This window comes from Archocentrus centrarchus, unplaced genomic scaffold (genome assembly GCF_007364275.1).
Source record: "Archocentrus centrarchus isolate MPI-CPG fArcCen1 unplaced genomic scaffold, fArcCen1 scaffold_52_ctg1, whole genome shotgun sequence".
Lineage (NCBI taxonomy): Eukaryota > Metazoa > Chordata > Actinopteri > Cichliformes > Cichlidae > Archocentrus > Archocentrus centrarchus.
Window position 1 is genome coordinate 269325 of NW_022060274.1, and position 22658 is coordinate 291982.

At 43.2% G+C, this 22658-nt stretch overlaps 1 protein-coding gene across 1 annotated transcript in view; it reads right to left on the reverse strand.

Annotated features, from left to right (window-relative positions):
• tmtc1 (transmembrane O-mannosyltransferase targeting cadherins 1) overlaps window positions 1–22658 on the reverse strand; it is a 174278-nt gene that overhangs the window by 111589 nt on the left and 40031 nt on the right. Inside the window, exon 3 of the mRNA XM_030725270.1 lies at window positions 5367–5440. Coding sequence (XP_030581130.1) covers window positions 5367–5440 — 74 coding nt within the window. The remainder of the gene's footprint in view (window positions 1–5366; window positions 5441–22658) is intronic.

Consider the following 22658-nt stretch of genomic DNA (forward strand, 5'->3'; position numbering starts at 1 on the left):
CACCCTTCTTTTTAATGTTTGGCAGGGAACATAGGCTCCCTGTCAACTTTTTGTTAGGTCAAGTCCAGTATCCAGTACCTGGGGAGGTACAGGACTGGGTGGCCGAACACCAAGCCAGGCTAAATATTGCATTTGCAGGGGCCCGCGACCAGCTGGCAGCAGCTGCAGGTCGGCGGAAGGAGCGCCATGACCAGAGTGCTCGTGTTGCACCCCTGGCAGTAAGCGAACTGGTCTATTTACTTGACCATGGCGTTCGAGGCCGCCATAAGATACAGGATGTTTGAGTTCTGTCCTGTACCAGGTCTTGAAGATGCCTCAAGGTGAAGGGGCTGTTTATACCATTGCCCCAGTGGGAGACCTGGAAAAAAAAAGACAGGTCCATCAGGACATACTAAAGGCTCAGATAGGTTTAGGGTCTTTTGTGCCTTGCCCTGAGGTCCCACCTCCACCTATTGTTGCCACTATGGAGCAGGACTTCTTTAGTGAGGATGACTTGTGGTTATTTGTGTCCGAAGCATCTCCACAACCTATCCATATTAACACCCCAGGATACTCGGCCACCTTCCATGGCCTCCCCAACCTCTAGGCCTAGCGTATCAGTAGAGCAGGTAACTCCTTCTTTGCCAGTCCTGGCAGAATCTCCTGAGGGACAGCGGGGTATGCATGACCTCCCACTGTGACGGTCAGCACATACTACAGCAGGCCAGCATCCTAATGTCCATCACCTTCCTTGACCTATAGAACCTCGAGCGAGTGCCCAGGTGGCCATTTTTCGGCCATGGTGTTAGTGATGGGATTTTTCCATCATCGGGTCGACGATTTAAAAGTAGGGGGTAGATGTGACCGGGCTGGCTTGCTTTCTCTTTCTCTTCCCCTCCTGTTGCTCACCCTGATTCTGCACACCTGACGTTAATTGCGAGGTGGTGTCCGCAACAGGATAAAGACGCTCGGCGTGCGAGTAGTGGGACTCCTCTCCCTTGCCTTTCCCGGGGTGAATGGTGTAGAAGAGTGGCAGCATTTGTGCTACGCAGGAACTGGTTAACCTACTGAGTGATCACGATAGCACGGCAGGCTAGCTGTTGCACGCAGGAGCAGCCATTAATAGGTCGGCAGTGCGACCGTGGTTATTCATTGCGGACTTCTGTGTGGTGAGTTAAGTGTGCCATGCTTCTTTTAATCCCAACCGTGGGATTAGTTCCCTAAGGGACTGGCGGCTGTTTTGCCTACGGCGGCTGTTTTGCCTACGCAGGCTTGTTTGCCTACAGAAGCTCGTTTTCCCAGAGGAGGACTTGAACTGTATTCCGGATCACTGTGTCCACACATGAGGGTGGTGTGTCAGTAGAACGTCAAGTTGGCCACCCTAAGAATCAGTAGTGTTGGACTTGGGGTCTGAATCGGGAATACTGGAGTTTCTTTTAATTGAGTCTACCGTTGGACCTCTTTTTAACTGGGTTTTTATTGTTTGTGTTTTGTAGAGTTTGTAGTGTGTGTGTGTGTGTGGATGTGAGTGTGTATGAGTATCGTATGTGTGTTTTATTATAACTAGGCTGCCATTTTAACTACAGTACCTTGCGAAAGTATTCGGCCCCCTTGAACTTTTCAACCTTTTGCCACATTCCAGGCTTCAAACATAAAGATATAAAATTTTAATTTTTTGTGAAGAATCAACAACAAGTGGGACACAATCGTGAAGTGGAATGAACTTTATTGGATGTGTCAAACTTTTTTAACAAATAAAAAACTGAAAAGTGGGGCGTGCAATATTATTCGGTCCCTTTACTTTCAGTGCAGCAAACTCACTCCAGAAATTCAGTGAGGATCTCTGAATGACCCAATGTTGTTCCAAATGACTGATGATAAATAGAATCCACCTGTGTGTAATCAAGTCTCCGTATAAATGCACCTGCGCTGTGATAGTCTAAGGGTTCTGTTCAAAGCACAGAGAGCATCATGAAGACCAAGGAACACACCAGGCAGGTCCGAGATACTGTTGTGGAGAAGTTCAAAGCCGGATTTGGATACAAAAAGATTTCCCAAGCTTTAAACATCTCAAGGAGCACTGTGCAAGCAATCATATTGAAATGGAAGGAGGATCAGACCACTGCAAATCTACCAAGACCCGGCCGTCCCTCTAAACTTTCATCTCAAACAAGGAGAAGACTGATCAGAGATGCAGCCAAGAGGCCCATGATCACTCTGGATGAACTGCAGAGATCTACAGCTGAGGTGGGAGAGTCTGTCCATAGGACAACAATCAGTCGTACACTGCACAAATCTGGCCTTTATGGAAGAGTGGCAAGAAGAAAGCCATTTCTCAAAGATATCCATAAAAAGTCTCGTTTAAAGTTTGCCACAAGCCACCTGGGAGACACACCAAACATGTGGAAGAAGGTGCTCTGGTCAGATGAAACAAAAATCGAACTGTTTGGCCACAATGCAAAACGATATGTTTGGCGTAAAAGCAACACAGCTCATCACCCTGAACACACCATCCCCACTGTCAAACATGGTGGTGGCAGCATCATGGTTTGGGCCTGCTTTTCATCAGCAGGGACAGGGAAGATGGTCAAAATTGATGGGAAGATGGATGGGGCCAAATACAGGACCATTCTGGAAGAAAACCTGTTGGAGTCTGCAAGAGACCTGAGACTGGGATGGAGATTTATCTTCCAACAAGACAATGATCCAAAACATAAAGCCAAATCTACAATGGAATGGTTCACAAATAAATGTATCCAGGTGTTGGAATGGCCAAGTCAAAGTCCAGACCTGAATCCAATCGAGAATCTGTGGAAAGAGCTGAAGACTGCTGTTTACAAACGCTCACCATCCAACCTCACTGAGCTTGAGCTGTTTTGCAAGGAAGAATGTGCAAGAATTTCAGTCTCTCGATGTGCAAAACTGACAGACATACCCCAAGCGACTTGCAGCTGTAATTGCAGCAAAAGGTGGCGCTACAAAGTATTAACGCAAGGGGGCCGAATAATATTGCACGCCCCACTTTTCAGTTTTTTATTTGTTAAAAAAGTTTGACACATCCAATAAATTTCATTCCACTTCACGATTGTGTCCCACTTGTTGATTCTTCCAAAAAATTAAAATTTTATATCTTTATGTTTGAAGCCTGAAATGTGGCGAAAGGTTGAAAAGTTCAAGGGGGCCGAATACTTTCACAAGGCACTGTATTGCACTAAATTGTATATGTTTTAACTGTGTTCTTTTCTTTTAAGTGTTGGACGAGCCAGTGGCCGGAGGGTCCACGTTCAGGTGGTGGAAGTCTTTGCTTTTTGTCACAGTTGTCGTGTGCTGCACTGGGTGAAGTCTTCCCTCTTCGCCGCTGGTAAGTCCATATTTTCTTTCTATTTTGTTCTTGTTTAATTAATGCGCAAGTGTTATTGCAGCCCAGTCATTTTATGGTTGGTCTTTCTTTTACTATTGTTAAATAAAGTTTTGTTCAAAGTTCAGAACTCTCTCTGGCCCTGGTGTAATATTTCGAACCTGTGAATTTTTAGATATTATTTTATTAATATTCCGGAAGGGTGATATTCATTATTCCCCTTCCGGTGGCGTTGTCAACTAAATTTTCTTACATTATTTTACGGGAAAGACCGCACTGTCACACTAGCAAAAATGAGCAGCAGAGAAACAAGCTCAGGGCTCACATTGATTCAGCGTTATGGTGAGTTGTATTTTCCATGCGCTTTATACAGTAAAAATTGCGTGTCTAAGTCTCAGAAATCGGATTTTCACTCTAGTCGGATGGCTTCTGCAGGTCTCAATTTTTCCTGACGTTAATTCCAATAAAATCATCACCTAAATCAGTCGGATTTTCGCCTACATTGGATGAACAATCTGCTTCCATTGTAATGCATTTCCAATTAAATGTGATCCATAAGTCGGATGAGTTTAGCGCTAAAGCCCTCCTCAGCTCCCGTCCCCCCACTTCCATGCATCAGCTCGTTCATGCACAACTACACACGCTTTATTGTCTCTATCAGTTCATTTCACCGGAGACAATCATGGCAAGCGTAAGCTACAAACTTGCACTTACAAGCAAAAATATGAGATTATAAAATTTGCAGAAGCAAATCCAGAGATGAAGCAGCAATTGCAGCGAAATTTGATATTAGACCCCAAACTGTTGGATATTTTTAAGAAACGGATTTTATCTGACTTACACTTATGACGGATTTTTTTTTTCTTTTTTTTTTCACCCTGGATGAAATTCCATGGGGAATTTGAACCCGACTGAGGAGATTTCTACTGTATGCATGTTTTTAAGGTGTATCTTATTTTGAAGGCATGTTTAAACATTACCATGGCGACCAGAGATCGTTGTAGCGTATGTATCCGCCACACCTTAAAGGTCCGTGGAAATATTTTCTAACACTAAACCGTCCGTGGCTCAAAAAAGGTTGTGGACCACTGTCATAGATGCACTGTTTGAGTTCGTTGTCTGCCTGCTGCTAATACTCTATCATGTGCATGTGCTTTGGCGGTGGTTGTTGTTTACATGTGGCATTTAGCGGCTGAGATCACACTGGTTTACTGGTCATTGTATTTGCTTGTAAATTGATTTGCTGATTGATTAGCTGTAACAATGTAATATTTGTAGTCCGTACGTGCTTAATTATTTGTCTAATATTATGTTTTGGAGGGATGGCTATGAGATGTCATAATTAAGGTTGTCTGGTTATATACTCTGGTGAATTTTATAGTGAAGACACAAGAGGTCATTTTAAACAGGCCGTATTTTTAATGGGAGTGTTTTTCTACAGGAGTATTTTTGTGTATTGTAGGTGGTGTACTTAAATTATATTTATACTACGCAGTGTGCATGTTCGTGTGCATGGGCTTATGTTGTTTGTATTTGTTTGAGTCTTTTTAAAGGTTTTTCACCTAATTACTGCACTACCAAGATGACTGTGTGGTTATCCCTTATAAAATCAAAATAAAACAAAGGAAAAACAGGAGGATTTTTGTTGTGAAGTCATTTTGAGTGGAATCCAGTTATCTTATACTGTAGTAGATGTGATCCTTTGTTCAAGTTGGGGAAAATTGCACAGAAATCTGAGACAACTTGACATTAACCATAATGTGTGTTATATTTCCTAAGGCCACTTATTTAGTGGAGATAAGGTGGAGGAATCTCACATCTTTTGAAAATGTACAAGTATGGCACATGCTGCTGGAGATTCAAGAATTAGTCTCACAACCATTTGTAGGAGTTCCCGAAGCGTTCATGTTATTCTATTAAGTTCATCTGCATCAGTCTCTCAGGCAAGCTAATCTATTTTGCAATTGCTCCTGTACATGTGTAGAGAGTGGGTGGTGCAGAGTTGTCTTACAGTAATATAATATCTTACCTAATATAGGAGAGGAACGTCAGCAAGAACAGTAGACATGCCAAGACGTCAGCTCTGCCCACGATACCAGACACCTGCAATATAGACGTACACAGATTTCAGAGACTGTTTATGTGCTAGACAGCTCTGCTGAGTTATACTGCTGAATGTCTATGTGGAGCCCGCTAATGATGCCACAGTGAGATGCACAACCTACTCTGCTGCACATCACTGTCTCTGAGAGCAACACGTAGTGTAACCATGGCTCATACTGATGCCAAGCATAAGTATTATGTCTTTTCTATAATGTCTGGTCACGCATGTGTGTCCTTGGCTAAGCATGACAATAAGATTGTGGAAAAGCTTGTTTCCCCAGTAGTTCCTATATCATCTTCTAAATTCAGTATGCTTTAGGGACCTAAAAAAGCCCCCAGACTGTATTGCAGTGTTCCTTGGCTTGACTGATATATGCCACAAGTCAAGATATATGCTTGACATTCTACACAGCCTCTGACATATTTCCACCCATTTGATGAGTGTGTAAGAGATACATCAAACAGCCAGTAATATGAAAAGAAATTATAGTGAAAGAAATTTTCCATACATTTTTTGTAACATTTTGATATATTATCAACATAGACCTGACAGACTTTCTATTTTTGTTTTGTTTTGTTTTATTTTATTGAAGTACATCAAATATCCCTAAGATATCTCGAAATACAGCTTACCCGATCAGCTGTATTTCGAGTTTTCAGTTGGCCAACATTTCTAAAAATCCTTTTTTTTGTGTTGGTCTTAAGTAATATTCTAATTTTCTGAGATACTGAATTTGGGGTTTTCATTAGTTGTCAGTTATAATCATCAAAATTAAAAGACACATTTGAAATATATCAGTCTGTGTGTAATGAATTAATATAATACACAAGTTTTACATTTTGAATGGAATTACTGAAATCAACTTTTTCATGATATTCAAATTTTATGACCAGCACCTGTATAGTGCCTTTCTACTCTGACTGAGCACTCAAAGCGTTTATAAAACTCATTTACATTCACCCATTCATACAAGCATTTCCATATGAAGCTAAGCTAAGTGCTCACTGTGTACCATTCACACGCATTCATACTCCAATGCTTGTGTGGGAGAGCAACTTAGGGTTCAGTATCTTTCCCAAGGATACTTTGGCATGCAGCCCAGAGCAGCCAAGAATTGAACCTCCAACCTTCCGATTAGAAGGTGACCTGCTCTACGTCCTGAGTCACAGCCCCCACCACACAGACACTGGGAATGCATGCCAGTCAGCGAGATCTTAAACTCCCATCTCCAGCACAACTTTGACAGCATTCAGAGGGAGGCTGAGGACACTGAGTACGAATAGACATGTTTCTCCACTGTTGAGGCTGCTGCTCAGAGCTGTGGCTGCAGGGTGGTTGGTGCCTGTCACGGTGGTAATCCCTAAACCAGATAGTGGTCACGGAAGGTGAAGGGAGTCATCAAGCAGAAGGATTCCTATCAGGCTTGGGTGGCTTGTACGATGCTGGAAGCAGCTGATGGATACCGGCAGGCTGACGCAAAAACTCGGGTGTGGATGGAGTCTGGTGAGGCCATGGAGACTTTTGGAAGTCCTTGAAGTGATTTTGGCCAACTGTTAGACAATTCAGGAGAGGAAAGTAGTGCTCTACTCCCACGGTTTATAGTGCAGGAGGGGCACTACTGACTTCAACTGAGGCTGTAGCTGGGGATGGATGGAATACTTCAAGTACCTCCTTAATCCCAATGACATGCCTTCTGTAGTGGAAGCAGAGTCTAAGGACGAGGGAAATGACTCATCCATCACTGGGAGTGAGGTCACTGAGGCAGTTAAACAACTCCTTGGTGGCAGGGCCCCTGGGGAGGACGAGATTTGCCCTGAGTTCCTGAAGGCTCTGGATGTTGTAAGGCTGTCTTGACTGACACAGCTCTGCAACATCGCGTGGAGATCTGGGGCAGTGCCACTCGACTGGCAGACTGGGTTAGTGGTCCCCATCTTTAAGAAGGGAGAACAGAGGGTGTGCTTAAACTATCAGGGGATCACACCCCTCAGCCTCCTCCAAGGGTGGATCTTCTGGGGGGGGCTGGGAGGGCAGTATGCTCCCTGCCCGGGCCTAAAGGGGGCCTGGATGGGAGAGAGGATAAGATTTCAGGTAGCCAGGCCTTTATCACGTCCGAGGAGAGCTGGAGAAGGGGATCCCTCTCCTAATTGTATCCAGATGAACACAGTGTACTTTACATCACCCATCATTCATGTTTTACACGGGGGGGGGGGGGGGGGGTAAAGGTTGCCACAGTAAAGTTTGCCACGACAACAGGTTGTAAACTAAGTGGAGCATTTTTACAGACTAAGCTAACATGAGTGGCACTTCATATAAGCATAAAAGTGGAGTGGATCAAAATGATCCGATCGCTATCCGTGGTGCTGAACTGCTTTGAATTTGAGTTGTTTTATCATTAGTTACCATGTAGCCAAATGTTTTTGTTGTTCTCTTGGCGTGTTATATTTCATGTCCATTTGATGGACTTCAAAGTGACATAGTTGTTTTCCGTGGTGCTGACGCTTGTAAGCCCCGCTGTTGCGGGCATGTGTATGTTGTAAAATGATGTTATGATGAGCTTTATTATCTGGATATAAAGGGCCCGGTCATTTGCCCCACCCCCAGCCCGGCTCTGATTTGTTTCGCTAGTGGCCTCCCCGGTAAAGTCTATGTCAGGGTGCTGGAAAGGAGGGTCTGTCCAATAGTCAAGGTTTCCTGTGGGGGGTGCTGCAGGAGAATGGGTTGTCTGGCCCATTGTTGCAGGCCATTCAGTCCCTGTACAACCGCAGCAAGAGCTTGGTCCATATTGCCAACAATAAGTTGGATTCATTTCCTGTGAGTGTTGGACTTCACCAGGGATGCTCTTTGCCCCCGATTCTGTTCATAAATTTTATGGACAGAATTTCTAGGCATTGCCATGTGAATCTCATCTCTGCTTTTTTGCACGATGCGGTCCTGTTGCTTCATCGCATGGTGGCCTCCAGCTCAAAGTGGAACAGTTCAGAGCCAAGTGTGAAGCGGCGAATTAGCAGAATTAGCACCATGGTCCTCAGCCGGAAATGGGTGGAGTGCCTACTCCAGCTCAGGGACGAGTTGGTGCCCCAGGTACAGGAGTTCCACTGGGAGAAGGCCCTAGGGCAGACCCAGGACATGCTGGAGAGTTCATATCTCTCAGCTGGTCTGGGAATGCCTTGGGGTCCCCCTGGACAAGCTGGAGGAGTTGGCTGGGGAGAGGGACGTCTGGGCTTCTCTGCTTAGGCTGCTGCCCCCACGTCCCAGCCCTGCATAAGCTGAAGAAGCTGGATGGATGGATGGATGAATAATGGCACAATAGCAATACTACCACAATCTTTAGTAAATCAACATTCAATATTTTCCTACGCTAATTAGGCACTCTGAAAGGGAAATTCCCAGAAATACCTGAGGAATAAGGCCACCTGCAAATAAAACTGTGTCCATGCCTTTCATTCACACAACTAATACTGCTCCACTTCAGTAAATCTGGCACAAGACCTGATTTACAGGAAGTAACAATGTGCCTATTAAGTCTTTCAGACCGGTTTAGCCGTCTAACTGAGACAACCTGCTATAAAACAGACTGCACATGTCTGAGCCTGTGGAATAAACAGACTCTTTATATCCAGTCTGCCAAATGCTCCTCAGCTCTGACTGATATTTGTCTGATCACCAAGCCACCTTAGCAGCTGGAACATTTCAAAATGGTGTGGAGACTGCTGGCAAAACTGGACAAAACTGTTCGCTTCGTTGGGGAGCAATAATCAGCATCTGTTGTACAAATTCTAAAATTTGCTGGTGCTTCTCCTTAAAGCTGATCAATAGTATCAGACAGAATTCCAGTTAGTACTTTTGTGTGTGGCAGAAAAGCAATCAGCCACATTCTGGCATGGCAGCAGTAAATGCACGGGAGAAAATAAGCCGGTACGGTCCGGTACTGCGTACCACTAAAAGATTCTGTGCTGGTATGCAGTACCTGGAAGTGTGGAGCGGCTGTCTGCTGTAAAACCATCATTCAGAACCAGTCATGGCTGCACTTTGGGTCAGAATAGATCCCCTAGCAATGAGCAGTCTAAAACACGACTTAATCATTTAATAAATTTTTTCCCCTCATTTCAAATTGTTTCTGAAGTGTTCGTGCTAAGCTGGAGCCTCAATTCTCTAGCTTCTCTCTCCTCGGAGCTCGAGGCTTTCATCAGAGGCCAGCCTTTCCTATGTTTAGCCTGTTTACTGGCCACATCCACAGGAGGCATGCAGTGCATTTTATATAGCAGGCTAGACCCTCCCATTTTGATTGACACCTCATTTGCCAATACGTGACAGCCTATGGTTATTATTGGCTCTGGAAAACCCATTTCTTAATATGATTGGCCAAATGAGGTGTCAATCAAAGTGGGAGGGTCTAGCCTGCCATATATAAGGCACTACATATGTCCCACGGAAGAACGTGGCCAGTTAACAGGCTATGGCTCTGGTTATCAAGAATCAAGAATCAAGAATCAAGAATGCCTTTATTAGTCCCACAAATGGGGAAATTACAGTTAACAGAACATCCATCCAAAACAAAAACATAACACAGACAGGGGGGGACAGATGTCTGAGGTCATGCAACCGTTTCACAACGGCGCTACCTTTAGCAGAGAGACAGAAAGAGATACATTGGGATAGTTAGGTTCAAAAAAATCATCTCATACTGTGTTCATAAAGAACACCTTACGAGGTTCCAAAAAACACCTCAGCAAAAAGCATATTGCACATATAAAGCCGGGATAGCAGTATGGTGGGTAGGGTCAGGGTCAGGAGGGGACGCAGACGGAGACGAGAGGGTGGGGGCATTGTGGAGCCCAGATGCCAGCTCCCAGGCAAACAGTTTGCTGATAGTGATGGAAGTTCATCAGCAGCCTTGGTACACCAGATCCAGCTTCACAAATCACAGAGAGGGCTGAGGGGGATAGCGGCCTTCACACATAGTTCTGGAGAGATATGATTGCCAGCCAAGGCCGGCTAGGGAGCCGAATTCTGATAATGCAGGTGTTGTTTTGGAACAGGCTGCTTGTTTTTTCAACAGCCTTCAGCCTTCAGAAATCTTATCTTCCTAGCCCTAACACTGAACACGACTGCACTGATAGACCATCTGGTAATTACCGGTGCGGACACTGCACTCAGTGTAATTTTACACGTCATATGACCATTTTCCGTCATCCACGGTCAGGTAAGCTCTTTATTATAAAGGGTAACATTACATGCGAAACTAATAATGTTACTTATAAGTTGAAATGTCCGTGTGGTCTGGCGTATGTTGGCAAAACCACACGACCACTGAAAACTCGTGTATCAGAGCATCGGTCTAATACCCGCAACCATAACACCAAAGGTTCTGTAGCATTACATTTCACATAGGCCGCACATAGTGTTTCTTCATTGCAGTTTTATGGCATAGAAACTGTCACTCTATCACCATGCAGAGGTGACTTTAATTCCCTCCTACTAAAAAAAGAAGCATATTGGATATTCACACTCAATAACCTTTCTCCGTTCGGGCTCAATGAAGAATTTGACTTAAGCACTGTTGCCAACTCCTCAGCAAGGAAAGTAGCTATTGGATGTCTTAAAAGTCACTAGAAGTTGCTATATGACGTCATGACCTAATTTGCATAATTGGTTATTTGCATGTAGTTGCAATAGAGGCTGTAGGAGAGAGGAAAAACATCTTTGGAGAGATAAAAAGTGAAGAAAAAAACATCCTAAATATGTTTAGAACTACTAGGGCTGGGGAAAATGGACCAAAGTAATATCTCGATATTTTTTACCTGGTGATGTATGGTGATATACGAAATATATCTTGATATTTTTTTCTTCCCTAAGGTAAAAACAAAAAGGCACTCCTGAGTCAAAGCTATATGTCCCAAATGTCACACAGACACTTTTATTAACATTCAGCTGTAGAAGTACATGAGAAATTGCTCAAAAATAAACCACTGGCATATTTAAATAACAATGCTCCTCAAATAAGTGAATGCTTTTTTTCTCCATAACAAAAGACTCACAGCTGTGCTATTAAAATGTAAACAGAAAAGATACAGAGCAAAAATAGCAAATGGCTGACTTATTCTTTAAAAAAAGTCTGTAGTGAAGTAGACTTCACCAAAGTGTTTCCTCCTTTGTAAGATAACAAAATATGTAAACAGACTGAATGACCAAACTTCCATCCTTCAGTCAGCAGGATTTGTAAATCCATACACATTATATGCTGACGTATCACAGCAACGGGCCCAGCCGCTCAATGTGGAGTCCTCTTCACCGACTGCATCACGAGGACACGAACAAACCCACTTTCGCTATTAAGGTCACGTGACTTACAGTCCATACCAACAGCCGGGTACTCTTGGGGGTCCGGGCGATGCCAAAGTATCTGAACGGATGCAGTACGAAGGTTGTATGTACACAAAACATGGCAATAGTGGAGGATTTCAGGTTAACAAAAAACTCCAAAAGTCGCCGACGTCGCCGGGAAAACTCACTAAATTTGTCACTAGTCGCTTTTTGGAAAAAAACTTGCTAGGGGGGTCTGAAAATCTGCTAAATCTAGCGACAAAGTCACCAAGTTGGGAACACTGGACTTAAGACCCTTTTTGTAATTGCCCTCTTTGTCAGTTGCCACTTCTAGTACATATGGGCTAGTGTAATGTTTTCAGTCTCTGTATTGAAAACTTCACTGTTGTTTCCAGTTTTATATGGATGATGTTTAACAATATCATGTGTATATATGACACCGTACAGTGGGACCTTTGTTGTTCGTGAATCGGAGATGAATTTTTTAGTGTGCACTTCAATTGTTTAATGTGCACTTCTATTTATTTGTATTTTTCTTCCCCTTATTCTTATATTGTGATGAGGATTGTTGTAATATTGTATTCCTAGATGTTTCTGGTATGCTATACTTATGTGAGGTTTTTAAGAATGGTCTTTTCTATGTGTTTCTTATTTATGTGATATTGGCTATTCTGGTAAATCCATGATTGCTTGTGTTCTCTTTGTCCTATTTTTTTCTTGGACATTGAATGGCACCTGTCACTCAATTTCTTGGTGATGGGCGGTTATTTAAACAGGTGTGTAGCATTACCTTGTTAAGTCTGAAGAAGGGTACTCCAGACTGAAACGTTGCTGTTTTAACATTGATGGATTAAAATTTTTCAAGGAGCTCTTTGGTGTGCGGACCTCCTCTTTTTTTTTATTCAGGTAACAGGCTATAACATGGGTTTTCCAGAGCCAGTAATAACCAGAGGGCGTCACATAGTCACGTAGTTTTGGTGCGGCCAGTTAACAGGTTAATGTCTGTCTGCTTGATACAAAATATCCCAATTAAAAGCAACAAGAGATTAGCTAATTGTGTTTCATGTTATTCTATTCAATTTCAACAACACAGCACAGCTTGAAAACGCTGTTTATGGGTTAGGGTTAGGGTTAGGATATTTCATTTACGCTACACGAGAGCACATTTACCTCCAAAACACAGTGGTTGTCAAGAGAACTGAGGTTTGAGAAAGTTTGATTAGTTATTTCCATAAGTTTTGTACTGGTGGATAGAGGCAGAGGTGCTCATCAGTTGTGTTAAGTGTACAGTGTGTACAAACATCCCAGTTCCTTAACAATTGAAAACATATATTCCACGTTGTCAAGTGCTTCTAATTTCTGCCTTATACACACAGGCAACAGTAAAGTTTATATATATATATATATATATATATATATATATATATATATATATATATATATATATTGTCATAGTACCGCCAAGAATTTCAAACTATTTTCACCCCTGAAAACTGATTAACAGGCTATGGTGGGTGGAGGGGCAGTAAAGGGAGGAAGAAAATAACAACTGCAACAGAGCAGAGGAAGGAGAATGGACTGTGAGGTGATATTTAAAAAAAAAAAAGTACAACACCCTAATACAAACATCAGCCACAATAATGGAAGGAAAATTTTAAACAAAAACAACAACAGAGGCATATGAGATTACAACAGGATAAAATTAGGACTGGGTTACTGGGTGACTGCCTTGTTTTTGTGTCTTTATTCAATGTTGTAATTAGCATCCACAGGAGACTCCATTCACTGGAAAGAGAAGCAGACAAAGTGTCTTTAGCCAAGGCAGAACAATGGAAACACTAGAGACTGCCCCTATTTATTTCAAGTTAAAGTGAAACTAACATTAAGAAAAATAGAAGGTACATAGGTAAATAAATAAAGGTACAGTCAGTTTTGAGGTGAGGAAAAAAGAATATTGTATTCAAAAATATACACTGATTAGTGTGTGTATTATATACACTGCTCAAAAAAAATAAAGGGGACCCTTAAACAACACAATATAACTCCAAGTAAATCAAACTTCTGTGAAATCAAACAATCAATTTCACATGCTGTTGTGCAAATGGAATAGACAACAGGTGGAAATTATTGGCAATTAGCAAGACACACTCAAAGGAGTGGTTCTGCAGGTGGGGACCACAGACCACTTCTCAGTACCTATGCTTTCTGGCTGATGTTTTGGTCACTTTTGAATGTTGGTGGTGCCTTCACACTCGTGGTAGCATGAGATGGACTCTACAACCCACACAAGTGGCTCAGGTAGTGCAGCTCATCCACGATGGCACATCAATGCGAGCTGTGGCAAAAAGGTTTGCTGTGTCTGTCAGCGTAGTGTCCAGAGGCTGGAGGCGCTACCAGGAGACAGGCCATAGGAGGGCAAAAACCCAGCAGCAGGACCGCTACATCCGCCTTTGTGCAAGGAGGAACAGGAGGAGCACTGCCAGAGCCCTGCAAAATGACCTCCAGCAGGCCCCAAATGTGCATGTGTCTGCACAAACGGTTAGAAACCGACGCCATGAGGATGGTATGAGGGCCCGACATCCACAGATGGGGGTTGTGCTCACAGCCCAACACCGTGCAGGACACTTGGCATTTGCCAGAGAACACCAGGACTGGCAAATTCGCCACTGGCGCTCTGTGCTTGTCACAGATGAAAGCAGGTTCACACTGAGCACATGTGACAGACGTGACAGAGTCTGGAGACGCCGTGGAGAGCGATCTGCTGCCTGCAACATCCTTCAGCATGACCGGTTTGGCAGTGGGTCAGTAATGGTGTGGGGTGACATTTTTTTGGAGGGCTTCCATGTGCTCGCCAGAGGTAGCATGACTGCCATTAGGTGCCGAGATGAGATCCTCAGACCCCTTGTGCGGTTGGCCCTGGGTTCCTCCTAATGCAGGACAATGCTAAACCTCATGTGGCTGGAGTGTGTCAGCAGGTCCTGCAAGATGAAGGCATTGAAGCTATGGACTGGCCCACCCGTTCCCCAGACCCGAATCCAATTGAGCACATCTGGGACATCATGTCTCACTCCATCCACCAATGTCATGTTGCACCACAGACTGTCCAGGAGTTGGTGGATGCTTTAGTCCAGGTCTGGAGGAGATCCCTCAGTAGACCATCCGCCACCTCATCAGGAGCATGCCCAGGCATTGTAGGGAGGTCATACAGGCACGTGGAGGCCACACACAATACTGAGCCTCATTTTGACTTGTTTTAAGGACATTACATTAAAGTTGGATCAGCCCGTAGTGTGTTTTTCCACTTTAATTTTGTGTGTGACTCCAAATCCAGGCCTCCATTGATTAATAAATTTGATTTCCATTGATGATTTTTGTGTGATTTTGTTGTCAGCACATTCAACTTTGTACAGAACAAAGTATTCAATGAGACTGTTTCATTCATTCAGATCTAGGATGTGTTATTTGAGTGTTCCCTTTATTTTGTTGAGCAGTGTATTATATCTTCCAACAAACTGATGCATTTTCATAAACTTAGAGTTAATCCAAAAAATAAAAATAAATACATAGGAGCAGGTGCCGGTTTCTGGAAGATAAGATAAGATAAGATAAAACTTTAATGATCCCACGATGGGGAAATTTGCGCATTACAGCAGCTCAGTATAGAGAAAAATGAAAAGGATGAGTAAAAAAACAAATGAACTAAAATAGAATAGAATAAAATAAAATAAAATAAAATAGAATAGAAAAAACTATACACATATACATAAGCACTATGTACATAAAATATATATATATCAATGTCAGTACACACATGTACATATACACACACATCAAAATATTATATACATTTGTAGCCGGTAAGGTACACAGCATACACGGTATGCATTATATGGGTGAGTGTAATAAATAAAATGTATCTGGACTGTAAGGATAAAGTGATGGCAGAGGAGGTAAAGTGTCCAAGTGACTCAAGACATTATGAAGTGTTATACAGTCTAACTGCTGTTGGGATGAATGACCTGTGAAAGCGCTCCTTCCTGCAGCGAGGATGTTTCAGTCTCTGACTGAAGGAGCTGCTCAGCTCACCCACGGCCTCATGCAGAGGGTGATGGGGGTTGTTCATGATGGATGTCAGCTTTGCTAACATCCTCCTCTCACCCACCACCATCACAGACTCCAGAGGACATCCCAGCACAGAGCTAGACCTCTGCACCAGTTTGTCGATCCTGCTCCTGTCCCTTTCGGTGCATCCACCCCCCCAAGCAGGCCACTGCATAGAAAAGGGCAGATGCTACCACTGTATCATAAAAGGTTTTTAACAGAGTCCTGCAGACACCAAAGGACCTCAGTCTCCTCAGCAGGTGTAGTCGACTCTGGCCCTTCTTATACAGGACATCTGTGTTAGTAGTCCAGTCCAGCTTGTTATTGAGATGAACACCCAGGTACTTGTAAGAGACCACTGTCTCAGTGTCCTTTCCCTGGATGTTCACTGGTGCTGTAGGGGGTGGCTTCCTCCTGAAATCTATGACAATCTCCTTCATCTTGCTGGCGTTGATTTGGAATGTGTTGTTCTCACACCAGCCGACAAAGTCACTGATGACCCCCCTGTATTCCTCGTCGTTCCCATCTGATACACATCCGATGGGAATGGGAATACAACCCTAACCCTCTCCAGATTCAGGCTCAGGTTGAAGATGTGCAGGACTATGTGACAGAGCTGGTCTGCACAGTCCCTGAGCAGTCTGGAGCTGATTCCATCTGGACCCGCTGCCTTCCTGATCTTCGTCTTCCTGAGCTGACTTCTCACCTGATCAGCTGTGAGGTGGATGTGAGGCTGGGTTGGGGTGGGTGATGGGGCTGGCTCCGCTGTGGGTGAGGGTGAGGAGAGCGCAGGCAATGATAGCACTACACCAGGAGAGAGGGGGGTCAGCATACGGAGGGGGGCAGATGGGAGCTGAGGGGTGAGGGAGGTGGTCAACGACCCAGAGTCAAATCTATTGAAAAACAGATTCAGGTCATTAGCCACCATGTTAACCCACAATTGCACTTTATGTATGTGACCAGAGAACAGTTATATAACTAGTATGCCAAAGGCAGAGCAGAAGAGAATTCACAGGTGTTCGCGTGCCATGTCTGCACCTTCAGATTCAAGATATGAAGGATTATACATATGTTTGTTATCTGAAAATGGGTCCCCCTCACCAAAGAAGCAAACACGCAAAAGACACAACAGGGCCAGAATCTGGATAAATTATGTATTTACAATTATTTATTATGCTTCCACTGAGTGTAGCAAGCTCTCAAGTGTGGTGGTAAACCACTGGGAAAGCAGTTGTACACTGTGTTCGGCTCGCAAAACTGACTCACAGTGGAGAGTGGAGACTTTTTCATCTGGGGAAAGCTGAATCACATAGGCTTCACCTGCACCATCTCCGCAAAGTACAAATACTTTGTTCCTGTACTTCAGTAGAACGTTCAGTTATCTGTACTTTACTTGAGTATTTATTTTTCTGACTGCTTTTAACTTTACTCCCTCCCTTAGCAGGTGGCTGTAGCTCAGGAGGTAGAGCAGGTCACCTACCAATCGGAAGGTTGGCGGTTTGATTCCTGGCTGTTCCAGGCCGCATGCCAAAGTATCCTTGGGCAAGACTCTGAACCCCAAGTTGCTCTCTGACGCAAGTGTTGGAGTGTGAATATATGTGAATGTTAGACAATAAAAGTTATATATATGGAAGTGCTTGTATGAATGGGTAAATGTAAATGTGTTGTGTAGGTGCTTTGAGTGATCAGAGTAGAAAAGCACTATTGACTAAGAACTACTCAATTTTACCATTTACATTTTTACACAAATATCAGTACTTTCTACTTATTACTTTTTCAAAACAGACTCATTACTTTAGGTTTAACACCTGTGGGAAGTTTTTATTTCCAGTCTCAAACAATCAAGCGCCTTCAAACATCAAACTGCTCTGAGCCTAAACGGAGGAACAATAACACATTAAGGGACAATCGTACTGGCATGTCCATCCCTGGGGTTTATCGCATACAAAGAGGCAAAAACATATAATTTATAGCACTGTGCTCAGGTGTTAGGGTGGGCCGGAATGTTCCGTAAGTTGTGCTCGCAGTACTTCAGCATCTAGCTAGTGCTAAGCAAGTAAGTAAGTAAAACTTTATTTATATATATCACCTATCAAGACAGATGCCATGTGGCCTGGGGCCAGCACCCCACACAACCCAAGACCATAAGAGCATCCACCCAAGTCCCCACCACAAACAACCAGGGCACGCACACAGACACCACAAAACAGCAGCCACAGTCCGCTTGTCCAAGAGCCATCAGACACACGAATCCCCCCAGCCCACACCCAGCCACCTGCCAGACACATGGGGAGATGAGACTACAGCCAATCACCCCCACTAAGTGATGGAATTGGTCAGTGGGGACAAGAGATATTCAGATTCATTCAATTGTTTTTTCCAGACTAATATGAACTAAAAATAAATTCCTACAGTGAGTAATACACAAATATTTTTTTTGATTTCCAGGAGGATAGTTTTCTTAGTGATGCATAAGGCAGTAAGAACTAAATGTGATGTATTTGCTTCCATATCTAAATCACTTACGTCACCTAAAATGCACAGTTTGGGTGAGGTTGGGATACCGCAATTAAACCATGTGGATAGGCCTTCACATATCTTCTGCTAGAACCTCTGAACAGGCGTGCAAGACCATATAGCAGGTGTCGGGAACCCATGGCTCGCAAGCCAGATGTGGCTCTTTTGATGGCTGCATCTGACTCGCAGACAAATTTTTAATTTAAAAAAAATAACGTTAAAGAATATAAAACATTCTCATGTATTTCAATCCATTCATTTCCTACCGCTCATGTTCATAGTTGCGGGTGGCTGGAGCCAATCACAACTGTCCTCTGGGACAATACCAAATTGTTATTGGATAATGCCTAACGTACACAGGTCGTTGTGAGGTCAGGAAGTAAAGTTCCCTCCTTTTAATCAAGTAGTCAGCTAGCTAATTGCAGAAACCCTTTTGACAAAGAAGATGGCTAAAAGGAAAAAAGATGAGGAGTATCGTACTTTTCAGCAGGAATGGACAGAGGAATTCGCCTTTGTGGAGAGAGCAGGTTCTGCGGTGTGTCTAATATGCAGTGATAAAATTGCATCAATGAAACGGTCAAATATAAAGCGGCACTTCAACACACACCATACTACATTTGTATCGAAATATCCAGCAGGGGACAGCAGGAAGAAAGCATGTCAAGAGCTACTGCGCAAAGTGCAAGCTGGTCAGCAGCAACTTCGTGTTTGGACCCAACAAGGTGACTGGAATTCGGCTAGCTTTGCTGGTGCTTTAGCAATTGTAAGAAACGGAAAGCCATTCACAGATGGTGAGTATGCCAAAACATTCATGCTTGATGTCGCCAATGAACTTTTTGATGACTTTTCGGATAAAGACAAGATAATCAAACGAATAAAAGACATGCCTCTGTCAACAAGAACTGTTCACAATCGTACCATCATGATGGCAAATCAAATTGAGGAAACACAAGTGAAGGACATAAATGCAGCACTATTCTTTTCTCTTGCTTTGGATGAGTCAACAGACGTAAGCCATTTATCCCAATTCAGCGTGATTGCAAGGTATGCTGTTGTGACACACTACGTGAGGAAAGTCATGCTGTTTTGCCTATGAAAGGGACAACAAGAGGGGAGGATTCATTCAAGTCTTTCACTGAGTTCCCTAAAGGAAAAAATCTACCGACGGATAAACTTATTTCAGTGTGTACTGATGGTGCTCCGTGCATGGTGGGGAAAAACAGAGGATTCGTAGCGCTTCTTCGTGAACATGAAAAGAGACCCATCCTAAGTTTTCACTGCATCCTACATCAGGAGGCACTTTGTGCTCAGATGTGTGGCAAGCAGCTTGGTGAGGTGAAGTTGCTGGTCATTTGGGTGGTCAACTTTATTGTTGCCCTAGCTTTAAATGATCACCAGTTTAAAACCCTGCTAGATGAAGTTGGGAATAATTATCCTGGTCTGCTTCTGCACAGCAATGTGCGTTGGTTGTCAAGAGGGAAGGTGCTCAGCCGTTTCGTGGCTTGTCTGAGCAAAATCTGGACTTTTCTTGAAATTAAAAACCTTGAGCATCCTGAGTTAGCTAACACTGAGTGGCTCCTGAAGTTCTACTATCTCGTGGACATGACTGAACATCTGAACCAGCTCAATGTGAAAATGCAAGGTATTGGAAATACGGTCTTATCACTTCAACAAGCAGTGTTTGCATTTGAAAACAAGCTGGAACTCTTCGTCATGGACATTGAAACAGGTCGTTTACTACACTTTGAAAAATTGGGAGAGTTTAAAGATGCATGCACAGCAAGTGACCCTGCTCAACATCTTGATCTCCAGCAGCTAGCGGGCTTCACATATAATCTCCTGCAGTCATGGAGAATTTCGTGAGCGTACTCATCTCTTTAAGTTCATCACCCATCCACACAAGTGTGCAGTGGACAGCGCCAACCTGAGTTACATCCCTGGTGACTCCGTCAGAGATTTTGGGTTAGACACACTTTCTGTAAATCCTATAAACTTCATTTCACTTCTCAAAGATCTGTGTTCATCTGGTATATGATATATTTAACTGAAATTGTTGATCTGAACAACCAATGATTTATAAATGAAAATTATAACAATTATCAGGGGTGCCCAAACTTTTGCATACCACTGTAATGTAAAGTTCTGTGACTTACAAAGACATGGTAACACTAGCAGTACTTGAAATTGCCTTTGTGGTAGTTGGTTCCAAAGCCACATTTTGCAATGACAGACACATCAGGAGGATCCCCATGCAACAAAGAACACACAGAAACACACAGCCACAAGGTGAAAAATGACACCCACGTTGTGGATGATAACCAGAATCATAACTCAACACTTAACACTTGTCTGATTGTCCACAGGGAACGGTAAACATGACCACCAAACAGGCAAGACTGATCCTTCAAAGGTACAATCAAAGCCGGATGTCTCTTGTTATTTACAGAGGAAGGGTGTGCCTCCCTCAGTTGGGAGAAGTTGCAGCCTTCTGGACAGCAAGAATTGTGGGTTAATCACTCTCTCTCTCTCTCTCACACACACACAGACACACACACACACACACACACACACACAGATCTCAAAACTGTTTCCATCAGTGAGATGAAAAGAGATTATTTACAGCCCTGAGTGGATGGTCTGAGTGATGAATTAGAGTTCAGTGTGTGCATGTGTGTGAGAGGGAGAGAGAGCGTGTGCATGCGCGCACATAAAAAGGCAAACATACAGCTGACAGGAACACTATCAGCTGTAAGGCGAGAGGCGGTATGGATTTCAGTACTGAAACTGGAGCCCTTGTCACTGGGCATGGACTAGCAGAGTAGCTGCCAGACCAGCTATACTGAACACAAAGAACAGTTCGCTGTTTCAGTGAGGTTCGCTTTATTTGCTATGTAATGGTGAACAGCTGAAGAAAAAGGAGACTTTCAAATTGTGATATAATGAGCCCCAAAGGTCTCATTAAAAGTCTCTCTCTTCTAAATGTCTAAAAAGAAAAGGAACAAGATTGTAATCAGAAAGGAGGGTGTCAGATTGCAGTCTGGGCTACTACATAATGTTATAACACAACAGACTCATACAAAAAGATAAATGGTTGAATAATCAGTAAAAAGAAGTAAAGAAACTGCCTGCACCATGATCTTAGTTATAAACTTCAGAGAATTATCAAGGACTTTTCCACCATGAAAGTTCAAAAATATAAATCTTGTTAAAGCAACACAGGAAATTCTGTGAGGAACGTCAGCTTGAAGCAGCTGAAACACTACCTCTTATTGAACTGTCCTTTTATTTATTGTGAAGGAAACTGTGTCCCAGAGATGATGAGTGGACAGATTAGGATAACCTTCTTCCTGAAGTTACTATTATTTACAAAAAAAAACATCTGTTCTCTGGAGGGATGAATCACACTTCTCCATCTGCCAATCTGATGGAGGAGTCTGGGTTTGGTGATTGCCAGGGGAACAGTACCTGTCTGACTGCACTGTGCCAAGTGTAAAGTTTGGTGGAGGGGGGGTTATGGTGTGGGGGTGTTTTTCAGGAGTAGGGGTCGGCCCCTTAGTTCCAGTGAAAGGAACTCTTAATGCTTCAGCATATCAAGACATTTGGGACAATTTGATGCTCCCAACTCTGTGGGAACAGTTTGGGGATGGCCCCTTCCTGTTCTAACATGACTGCACATCTTTTGTACAAATTTGGTATGAATTGCAGTTGATTTTTTTTCATGCCTTCATACTCTGGCCATACTTAACTGTGTTTTTTTCCTGCTTGATTTGCTTTTTCTCTGCTTAACATGCCTAGAGCATGCTACAGTGGTTGTACATGCAGAGTGCTTAAGATTTCATGATTATTGACAGTCCTGATATAAGAGAACTGGAGACAGCCTGCACAGACAAATAATGACTAAGTCAGCTGTGGACACTCATTTAGCAGGTAATGTAATGCTGCTAGCTAAGCAAAGAGGAGGCATTTTTACCATCAATTCCAGTGACGACAAAGGGCTGAAGCTCATTACTAAATTTACTGAGGGGGGTGTTCTGCTTTTAGATCCACATTTGATATGTTTTCTATGTTATATTCTGAATAAAATATGCATTTATGAGATTTGCAAATCATTGAATTCTCCATGTGGGTATATATAAACTGTAGGGAGCATGAACTGTTTGAGTCGGCCCAGCCAGTAGGCAGCTCCTCATTCTCTCTCCTCATCTCATCCAAGTGTTTTCCTGTTCTAGCACTGACTGACATGCTGGTAGATAAGCATGGAAATCAAAGTCTCTC